This window comes from Colossoma macropomum, unplaced genomic scaffold, assembly GCF_904425465.1.
Source record: "Colossoma macropomum unplaced genomic scaffold, Colossoma_macropomum, whole genome shotgun sequence".
In the NCBI taxonomy this organism is placed as follows: Eukaryota; Metazoa; Chordata; class Actinopteri; order Characiformes; family Serrasalmidae; genus Colossoma; species Colossoma macropomum.
The window spans coordinates 17,170,276-17,181,784 of NW_023494804.1; the positions used below are offsets into that span (position 1 = coordinate 17,170,276).

At 38.7% G+C, this 11,509-nt stretch overlaps 1 protein-coding gene across 1 annotated transcript in view; it reads left to right on the forward strand.

Moving 5' to 3' along the window:
* Window positions 1-11,023, forward strand: part of pptc7b (protein phosphatase targeting COQ7 b) — a 30,743-nt gene extending 19,720 nt beyond the window's left edge. The window contains exons 4-6 of the mRNA XM_036594505.1: window positions 1,336-1,459; window positions 1,940-2,069; window positions 2,781-11,023. Coding sequence (XP_036450398.1) covers window positions 1,336-1,459; window positions 1,940-2,069; window positions 2,781-2,839 — 313 coding nt within the window. The 3' untranslated portion in view covers window positions 2,840-11,023. The remainder of the gene's footprint in view (window positions 1-1,335; window positions 1,460-1,939; window positions 2,070-2,780) is intronic.
* The last annotated feature ends 486 nt before the right edge of the window (window positions 11,024-11,509 follow it).

Here is an 11,509-nt window from a genome sequence, read left to right on the forward strand (position 1 = left end):
TGTCTTTTTATAAAACCTGAATCAAGTGCTGCTTGTAAAGTAATAGGCAACTGGCTATTCAGCACAATAAGTCATGTATAACTATGCTACAGCATTTTGGTTCAGGTGTAGCAGCATCAGTATTTCGTATTTACATCATAAAAATGCAACACAGGTCGGCCAAAATAAAGCAATAAACTGCCTTATTGCATGTTTGGTACAAAAATCTGCCTGATTGCAATCATGCATTGTGCACGAAACCCATCATGTTCAGGATGCTTATAGTACGCACATTTGTGTTTGTGCTTTTCATTCAGTTACTGCTCACTGATATTAATATTAAAAAGGCAGAATTGTTCTCATGATTAAGAAATGCTACAATGTGCAGCAGTACTACACGTTCACTCTCAGTTGACCCAAATGCATCCAGCTTTGAACCTTGTAGTCCACACTTAGAAGGCCACTGTCTTTCTGAGATCACTGCTGATCCGCTCTACATCCTTCCTTCACCTCCTAAAGCACAAACTCCCCCCCCACTCCTTCTGGAGCATGTGCCAGTCTTTAGGATTTTAAGCTCCTGCTGGCCGGCGGAGTCGGATCGGACGGAAACTCTGCATTAGGGCCTGATTCCAGGAAACCAGACCAACACCCCGGGCTCAGGCCAGAGAGCGTGCTGGGTCTGGACGGCGTGTCTCTCACCCCAGGTGTCCAGTTACCATCCCCCATTTCAACTGCTGCACTCTCTTTGACTGTGCCATTGTGAACTCCTGCCCTGTTGCCCTGCTCACACACACACACACACACACACTAGCTGGAATTTCAGCTCAGATTAAATAGCGCTACTTGGAGAGGATTAGGTCATCGCTTTTCCTCTGAAATAGCCTTTATTCTTTGTAAAGATAACTAGGCCATGCATGTTTGGGATGCTCATTTCAAATAAAAACAGCCTTTTATTTATCTATGAAAGTGGTCAAAATTCGGACATCAAGAAAGCTGCAACAACCGTTTTTATCTGTGTGATGTAATTTTGTCTGTGTTTATACATAAGTGTGTCAGAAACCACATAATCAAGTCTATTGGCAATTACTGAACAACTCCACACGCTTGCAGTTAGCACCATGCTAATTGGTGGGGCACAATCTTCCATTACTTGTTAGCTACATTAGCCTCATGGCTCCAGTGCTAAATCTAACGAAGCAAACTTCAGACAAAGTAATAAAGTAAAAGACCTCATTGATACTTGCTGAGTTGGTGTGGAAGCGTGTATTGTGGGAATGTATTATAGTGTGCTTAGTGCATGGACTTTACTAGCAGCTTTTTTTTCTCTTTCTTTCTTCTTCTTTCTCTCTTTCTCAGCCCTGATGTGGCAGACAGGTCTTCATTTGATGTCCAGCTTGGCGACATCATTCTCACCGCCACAGATGGCCTCTTTGACAACATGCCAGACTACATGATCCTGCAGGAGCTCAAAAAACTCAAGGTAAGACCATCACATGAACTACATTTGCTTCACAATGCTTAAATTTTGTTTGAAACCTATTTTAAAACGTGTGTGTGTGTATATATATATAAAACCATATAATATATGTAGCAATTAACCAGAAGACAAATTTGAAATTAAGCTACACTTTTCTATAATTTGCTGACGGTGTGCAATTTTACCCTCCCACTCCAAACACACCTGCCAGCATTTTTCTGTTTGCATCTCTGCTCTTTCTGTGTTTCTGCATCTGAGTCTTGCAGGCTGTTTATTTACCTTAATATTTTGTACTATGCATATGAAGAATTACATTGCATCTTATTATGACACTGTATTGGTGAATAATGTAAAAAAGCAAACACTTTTATTTACCAGTACCAGTTTGTCCAATTGTAATTCATTATTTAAATCAGAGGACTGCCAGTCTTTCTGCCTTCACCACAAGGATCTTGAAAGTAATATTGTAAAACATTTTAACAGAACACCAACTATGACAGCATCCAGCAGACGGCCCGCAGCATTGCAGAGCAGGCGCACGAGCTGGCCTATGACCCAAACTACATGTCTCCTTTCGCCCAGTTCGCCTGCGACAATGGCCTGAACGTGAGAGGTGAGCGTGAGAGGATGGCGGAACTGGCTTGTCCAGATTGGCTTTTCTGTCCTTACTGAAGTGTGAAGGGGACCATGCTGGGCAGAGCCCTTGATTCTTTCAGACACAACAAACTCCCAGATTTTACCTTTCAGAGGTTATTTGTGGGACAAAATCTAACGATTCTTTCTAAAATCAGTTAACCTATCGAGCTAATGGACTAACCCAACTGTGTTATCCTTTTGATTCCTCTCACTTTGCTGCTGCTATTACTCAAAGTTTCGCCTGTACATCGATCTTTTGTGATCCATGTGAACATTTTGTGTGTTTATTTTTATATATCTCCAGTGACATTTTTGGCTGTTGTCGCTGCCGTAGTCGTTTGACAGTGAAACTTAGCTCAGATTAATAAAGCAAAAAGCTAATGAACCTAATGATACAAGATGCTAACTGGTATTGCATGCTATCATTTCTTGGATGGGTAACATTTTTAATATTTTTAATTTACGCTAATCCACTTCAGTTTACTTTAATTTGCCCACACTATTAATTTGACCACAGATATCACCCTCTCACAACTACATAACTTGCGACTGTTTCATAGTAGTTTATCAGTAATTCATAGCATTTACTGAATAACAACTCTTAAAATTAATAATGGAGTAATAATCATGAAATTTAAGAGGCTCCTTCTTTTCCTGAGCTGCTCTGTTCCCTTTCTTGGCTCCGCAGGGGGAAAGCCTGATGACATCACGGTGCTGCTGTCCATAGTGGCAGAATACACGGACTGAGAGCGCTCACTGGAGGTTGTCGTCTTTCATCCTTGTGTCTTCCGCGTCTGCCCCCTCATCCGTCATTCTCTCACGGCACTCTGCTTCCTGTCTTTTGGAACCGTCTCTCCCCTCCCTCTTCCTTTTTTTCTGTTTTCCGAGTAGCTCTCCAACGAGTCAGAGGAAGAGAACAGCATGGACTGGTCGGCGTGGGCGTACGAAGGATTCTATAGGAGGCTATTTGTGGTCATTTTACGACCTCAATCATGCCCAAGAGAATTATGGGAGCATGAGTCATCCAGTCATCCTACGTCTCTGTTATATGTGATTAAGTTGTAGGTTTGGGAGCGTTCCTGCTTTCGGAGCAGCGAGGGCCATGCATTATCTAAAGGTGCTTCTAAATGAGGTTGCTATTTTTATGGGAAATTGTAGAAGGGGGTGTTGTTTTTACTTTTTGCCCCTTTGTAGCTGGGAGAAATGTAAAGTGAAATCTGTTAGCCCTTTTCATGTGTGTTTGTCCGAGTGAGTGTGGTCGAGTTAGTATTCTCTCCAAATTGTGGGGCTGCATGATATGGACAGCGTATTAGTATTGCAGTTGTGTTGCTTCATATTCCAACTGCGATACATCTTGCAATATATTGAAAACACCAATAGTCTGACATTTGTTAAAGATTGGCCTGCGTTAGTTTGACTAAAATAATTTACATGAATGCTTGGATTCATCAGAACATTAACAAAAACTCATCTGGAGCTGTGATTGGTCAGCATGCACACTAGTTAAAGGGCTCATGTGCATACTGATGCCTTCTGTGATATCAGTAAAGTAAAGGCTAGTATAGCAACAATGATGAACAGACAATATATTGTGCAGCCTTGCACTCTTAAAATGAAAGGTTCCTAAATGGTTCTATAAAACATTTTTAATCTCTAGAACCTTTTGGAGCATCGCTCCAGAAAACCCTTATTTTTAAGAGTACTGTATTGGCTATAGCGATCTGTCCTATATGTGTGAGCTGTGGCAGTCCAGCATTCTGCCAGCTTAGCAGTGGTTTAGTTTGTAAGCCAATGGCAGGTTAATGTGCAGAGGGTTGGGTTGTTTAGTGTCACTGGGCTTGGCAAGTGCTTTTGGAGTTAGCCTACTGACCCTGTCGTCTTTTGGCTTAACCCTTAGAAGTCAGATATTGCCTAAGATAAGGAAAGCATGTTGTGGGGAATTCCATCTTTCTGTGTAATTTGTTTGTTGACATGTAAACAAAGTCATTCAGACTTGTTCAATGTGAAATATCTCATTGTAGAGAAACCTCTTTTACAGTGGTGGTGATAGCAACTATAGTTTCTCTAGAACAAAGCATTTCACACCAAACCACTCTGAATGACTCTGTTTACATCTTATTCAATTAAAATAAAAAAAAATGGTGGAATTCCCCTTTAATTGCTCATTGCATTTTCCACAGTTTCTCTACTTTTTTCAGATTCTAAGCTTGCAGTCCAAACCATGTTTCTTTTGTAAACAGAGGAGAGTCGAATTTGATGTTATTATTTTGCAGAAGGAAAAAATGTTCTTTACTTTTTTTTGCCATGTTCAGACTCAAACCTGTTGATACAGTATGTGAACCAAATGGTAATGTAATTAATTACATAAATAATTATGTAATTACGGTGTGCAATTTTTAAACAGCATTGCAAAACGACAATTATTCTCTCCTTCTAAGGGTTAAGTGGCCTGTTGTCTCCATGGTAACACTCAAGGAGGATGCAGCTAGTGGAACGCTGTGTTGAAGGGCAGGCTAAGGTGAAAAACTTGTTTTGGTCATTTGAGATGTCTGTGTAGCTGTGAGAAAGAAGCAGACTGTAAGCTGACACTGCACAGACATCACAGCAGGCAGAGTGGCCCTTGTGAGAGAGACACATGGAGGATTTAGGGATGGGCTTTCGAGTGAAATAGCAGCCATAACGGTTAGAACTGTGTAACGTGTTGTTACTTTTTGGAGAAATAGCGGTTGATAACTAGATAATGAGATTGAGTGAGTTTTTTATTGAAGTTTCATGTAATTCAAATAGGCTGGGACTAGAATGTTAAAGGAGTACTCTATTGTTTTTCAACCCAATCTCTGTTTGCTGCATCTGTAGCATAGAGTCCATTACCACAGACAATAACCTCAATGTGTTTTCCTGTATTTAGAAAAGAACAGGAACCATACTGACTCAAATCGCACTTATGATAGAAGCCAGTGAGCCGATGCTTCTATAATAAGTATATTTTGTTTGTGTATTTTCAGTTCCTTTAGTACGTACAGACAGACATGTATGTGGTAATTGACCTCATGCTATGCATGCAGATAGAGATTAGGTTAAAAATTGATTCCTTTAATTAAATTAAGCATGTATATGTGTCTGTACCGCATACTGTCCAAGATTTAAAGCTGATGGACTGTAGTGACTGTCCCCAAGAGCTGTGTTGAATGCGTGTCCTGTCTCCATTTGTATAACTTCTGCTCCCCCACCAGTTGAGCCAAGAAGTCAGCTGTATGCGCACAAATACATCCGGAGAAGCTTTTAAATGAAATCGCTAGGTCAGGTATAAAAAGAAAATGTTTTATTTTTATAAACTCATAGTTTTTAGCAGACTCGGAAGTGAAAGTAGAGGTAAATGTGGAGGTATGTTAGTGTGTTCTCTTGATCTTCATGACTAAATTGTTTTTAAAAAAAAAAAAGTTTAGTTTTTTGGGATTTTCTTGTTTTATTTTTTTCCCTAATCTTTTCCGTTTGTGTAAAACTTTTTTCTTTTCTTAAACTTTTTTCTAGATTTGTTCTAGAGACCGTTTCTCACATGCTGCTTTTATTTTGTAAATTGTGTGTGCGCATGTGAGTACATTTATTTATATGAATGTACTTTATCTGTACAATAAGTTGCGAGGGGTGGAGGGGGGTGGATGTCTTTGTCCAAAAAAGCAGAAGAAAAACAAACACATTCTGATCTCTCCTGCTGTTAAACCAGAACAGGACAAAAAAAACTGTTGAACCAAAGACATGAGCCCCCCAGTATTTTTGTAATTATTATTATTGTGGTTTTTATGGTCTTATTTTGTTCATTTTGGGTCTGATTGGAAAAAAATTTTAAGCAATACGTGATACGGTAATGTACAACCCTTCTGTCTGAATGATTTTTCTATTCATTTTCAACTGTATAGCAGATTTCCGAATGTGAACGTCCTCTAAGGTTTTAAAGTAGACTGATGATGATGTGTATGCTGTAAAATGGATGTTTCAGTTATTTAATGTTTGCTTGTGAACACCTGGGATATTCAAAACACTGGTAATGGTACACACTGAGGTTTTGGATCACTGTTGTGGGAGTGACTGTGACTTTTTTTTCTCATATTTCAGCATAGCTTGAACCAACAGTCACCTGAATAAAGACCCATTGTTTATAATGGGGAAATGATTTGTTATGGTGCAGGAAAGTTACCCAAGCGTAAAAAAGTACTAAGAATCATATGTGTACCTTAATAATGTGTGTACCTTTTTTTGCATAGATCTGAACACTGAGATTTTGAAATGTGCATGATTCAAACATGTCAGACAGTTTGTACTTGAATAAAATCTATTACATCAACACAATTCTTGCCACAGTAAGTAAGCAAAGACATCAGTTATATTGATGTGCAACATAATTGTATTTGTGTACAACCACTTGGCACTTTTGAATCATGCAAATTCAGATGTTTTTCAGTAGAGTCTGTTTCCTGGACGGGCTCTTTGGCTGAGTTTTCAATTGACACCTCAGTGGTAATTATCCACTATAAAGTCCCTTCAGTCTTTTTTTTAGGCTTAAGCCTAGTCTGAAAAAATGACCATATGTCTTTGAAAATCCCAGTGTGTGGCTATAAACATATGCACTATGCTGCAGATGGAAACCTGGGTTTGTATGGAAGGTGTGCAGGCAGATGTATCCTTTAAAATTGTGCCTCGAACAAATCTAGACCAAGGAGATTTTACAAAACTGGGTTTCTTGGCTAGCCCGATAAGCCAGTCCAGTAGGAGAAAAGATAAGGCCCATTTCTGTTATAGTCCTCACTTTGGGCTTAATTTTCCCAGAATTCTTGCTTTGTGTAATATCCCTGAGTATTTAAGTGTGAAGGTATTTCACAAAGCAGGATTTCTCAGTTAACCAGATAACATAAGCCCAACTGTCTAATAGTGGGAGAGCTAAATGACGTTCATATTGGACCATTCTCATTTTGGTTTAAAGGAATAATCCAGCCATGTTCAACTTAATCTCTACTCTAATTTCTTCCTTTTGAAAGGAAATTCCACTAATTCTTTTTTTTCTTTATTTTAGTGTGAAATGGTTCAGATTTCTCTACAGTGGTGGTGATAGGAACCAGGGGTCACCATGACTGCACAGATATAGACATTTTATTTACTATCCAAAACCACCAGTGAACCTACACGTGTTTTCTGAGTTTTTATGCAGAATGTTGATGATAGTAAAATAGTCCAAAATTTTAAAATCATGAATTCTTTGGGGGCTGTTTTGCCTCCCAACACTCTGCATGTATCTATCCACCGTTAAGGGCTTTTAAAAAGATTTTCATATAGTCTCAGGCATCAGGCAGTGTATTATAACCATTTCATATAATAACTTTGTTGTAGCCTACCCGGGTCTATTATTTGTATTGTTAAGGAGGGTAAAATAGTGGTAAATCTGATGAAATACATTTTCTTTAGGGACTGTTTTGCCTTATAACACCCTGCATGTACTTCTCCACCATGAATGTATTTTTAAAAGTATGTTTTAGGCCAAAATCTTATAAAACAGTGTCTCACCATGTAGTGTAGCTTTCTGTGAGGGAGCTTTAAGAGGCAATAAACACTTCAGACATCTGGTTCCTATCACCACCACTGTAAACAGTTTTGACCCTGCAAGTTCCTGTAGAATGAAGCTGTTCACATCAATCAGCTCTGAATGATTTAATCATTTAATTAAGCAGAAAATGAGCAGAAATTAGAGTAGAGTTCCACTTTAGCTGTAGCATAAGCTAAAGCAACTGCCTATTGACTTCTATTACAAGTGAGTTTCAAGTACAAGGTGCTGCAACACATTTATTGTTTGTGGTAATGAACTGTATGCTACAGATGCAGCAGATAGAGATTTGTTAAAAATGCTACTGTAGTTCTTTAAGTTGTCTGGGGTGGCTGAGAAATCCAGCTTTGGACTGTCGGTCAGAATGATCCTAGATCAGCAGAAACTCCGCTGACGCTGTGGTCTCTCATCCATACCTGTTTAATCCATATTTCTAAATGATCATGGTTGCACCAGAGCTGGTTTATGAGGAGTCTGGCCACTTCCTATTTCCCCCGTTATATTAAAAACAGGACTGCAAAACAGCAGAGGGCGTCCATGAGCGAGTCCTCAATGAATAGGAGTAAATGGAGCTAAAAATGAAAAGTTAGAGTAGTTTCTAATAACTTGCCCAGAATTTTTTCTTTAATTTTAGAAAGTATAAGGATATATTTCACAAAAAGCAAAGAAAACTTACCTATGTGTTTCCTTTTTTCTACAGTAAACGGGTTTTGGGCAGCAGGGCTCTAGCGTTACTGCTACTGAGTGCTGATTGGTTGACCCATTCATTTTGGACTCGCTCGAGAGCGCCCTCTAGCGTTTAAGAAACCCGGAATACATTACAGAGTGGTTATTCTCCTCTCTACAAGTTCTCTGGTTGCACTCTTCAAGCCATAGAGCGATTTCAGCTTCAGTCGGTGAAGAAAACCAAAGTAGAAAAGCCATATTTACCAGCACAACCAAGGCATCCATTCATCCTTCTCTTGCTGTCCTTCATAGAGTCTCTGACTGAATCAGTGTGTGATTGTTTTTAACACTTATACTGTATATTTGAGGGGAAAAAAATCAGAAATGTTCTATAGTTACCAAGGCAACAAACTGTGTATATGACAATAAGATAAACAAATGTATGTGTGTGGGCGGGGCCTAAATGCAAAGATTAATGCGTAGCTGCTGCTTTTGATCAGTGTGTTGGGTGTCGCTGCATGATATGTGGGTGTGTGGCTGTTTGGCTCATCACATAGACGCTACTTCAGTCTGCTCCAGTTCTGTTCTGTTTGTCATTTTTCATTTACTATAAATCAGTTTGATCAGGCAGTAGGGCTGCACAATATGGACAGAATGCTAATATTGCGATTATATTGCTATATATTGCAATACGCCTTATTCAAAACTTTCATCAGTAAAGTGACTAAGGCTGGGTATCGGTTAAAAATGTCGATAGCGATTCCTGAGCGAGAGGTTTTTGATATTTTCTTATATTACAAAATGAGTGTGGGTGTGGCTTAAAGTAGAAATGAGTGCTGGTGTATTTACTGCCTGCAGCGGATTATAGACTAATCATAAGCACTGATGTTAAAGGGGAAATCCACCGATTTTTCAAAATTCCTTCATAATTCGGTTGAGATGGGAACAGAGTGACTGAGAGTGGTTTGGTGTAAAATGGTTCAGGTTTCTGTACAGTGGTGGTGATAGGAACCAGGGGTCACCATGACTACAACACAAATATAGACATTTTATTTACCATCCAAAACCACCAGTGAACCTACACGTGTCTTCTGAGCTTTATGTGGAACTTTTAAGAATGGTAAAATGGTGAAAAATCTAAAAAACAAGTTTTCTTTAGGGACTATTTTGCATCACAACACCCTGCATATACCCTTCCACCATGAATTAAGTTAAAAATTTAGGCAAAATCCTGTTTTCAAAACTCCCATACAACAGTGTCTCAGACATCAGGCAGTGTATTCATAACCATTTCATGTAATAACTTTCTGTGAGGGGGCTTTTAGAGGTGGACGTCTTGTTCCTATCACCACCACTGTGAACAATTCTGACTTGGTAAGTTTCTCTAGAACAGAGCGTTTCACACCAAACCACTCTGAATGACTCTGTTTACATCTTAACCTTTGAAATATGCAGGAATTTTGAAACATCATTGGATTTCCTCTTTAATATGCATGCAAAATGGAATTTAGACAGCCAATCAGCAGTCTAGATTTTGCAACAAGCATGCTTATTGGCTCACTGATCCTGATAAGACCGTTTGCTTCGGTATTGAAGCGTGATTTTGAATGACTGAAGTAAATCTGATTTCAGTTAAACTCCTGCTCTTTTAACGTCCAGAATACAATCAGTAATGACCAAAACAAGCTAGTTAGCGAAATGCTATTGTTAGCTAACAGAACTGTTTTTACGTTGTAAGATGTAATGTTTATTTTTACTGCATGTAATGTGTTCTCCACATACGCAAGACATCAACATGCTTAATTTGAGTTCTTGGGGGACTTTTCCGTGCTTAACGTTACTCAGAAGCGCATCAGCGCCCCCCTACATTCAAGAGCCGTTGGATTGCTTTAGAAATTTCCACGCTAATAAGTTGACAATCTAACCACAATTAGCCCAGAATTTCTCACGGTTGTCCGCAGATGTTCTTCTTACCCGGTCAATTGGTCCTGCAAGCCAACGCACCATAAGATTATTTATATTTAATGCGCTAAATGTGACGAAGATTGGCCTGAATTATGTTGACAATAGTAAGGTTTTAAATTGACTGCAATTCATCAAAACACCCACAGAAATTCATCTGAATGATGTGATTGGTCAGCGTTACCACAGCACAGAGTAAAAACAATGTGATTGGTTGGAGCGCTTATTTTCATATTGCATATTCTCTGTGCAGTATCGGTATCACAAAGGCCAATATCTCAATAACGATTAACAAATGATATATATTGTGCAGCCCTATGAAACAGCTTCAGATCAAATCCATACTGTCCCTCCTGAGTCAGAAGCGTGCGCCTAGTTTGCAGCAGCAGGACCCAAAACACACCGAATCCGCCTTAAACAGCATCACGCGAGTTTGTCCTGCTGCTGTGTGTGTTGCTGCTTTGCTCTGATTCGTCCCTTTGCAGAGTCTCTGTCTTGTTTTACGATGTCTTCAGCGTCCATTCTTCTCTCTGGTGATTGTTTGCGATGGTGCTTCTGCAGATGAGTCTCGTAAGCAGACGATGTTTGAATGAGAACTACACTTTTTTGTGTGTGTGTGTACAATGTAACAATGCAAATCTAGTTTCTGTAAATATGTTTTCCAAGTTGTAAAATATTTAAATAAAAATAATATAGTATTTATACTTTAACATGATGTGAATTTGTCATTTTTTCTGTCGTATTCTGTTCATTCACTTTAATTTACCTTATATAGATACTGTTGAATTATTATCTACACTTTCTTTCTTTCTGTTTATTTCACTTTGCTTCATCTTTTATCTTTGTCTGTTTTTCTTTTTTTCATTCCCTCCCATATATATGTGTGTGTGTGTGTATATATATATATATATATATATATATATATATATATACTTTACTTTTAATGTAAGTCAGTGGAACCAGATGTTGAAATGTTGTTTGAAATTTACACACAATATAAAGGATAACAGGCATTTGCAAATTTTGCCAAAAACTCAAAAATGACAAAAATGGAGATGCGAGGATGTGAGGCTTTGGTCTGACAGCAGTGATATATATATATATAGTATTTTTCCTCTCTCTCTCTCTCTGTACATATTGAGTGTGAAAATTGCCTTAGTTTTAAATTGAACTGTTCAGCCGGTCAGTGTAAAGAT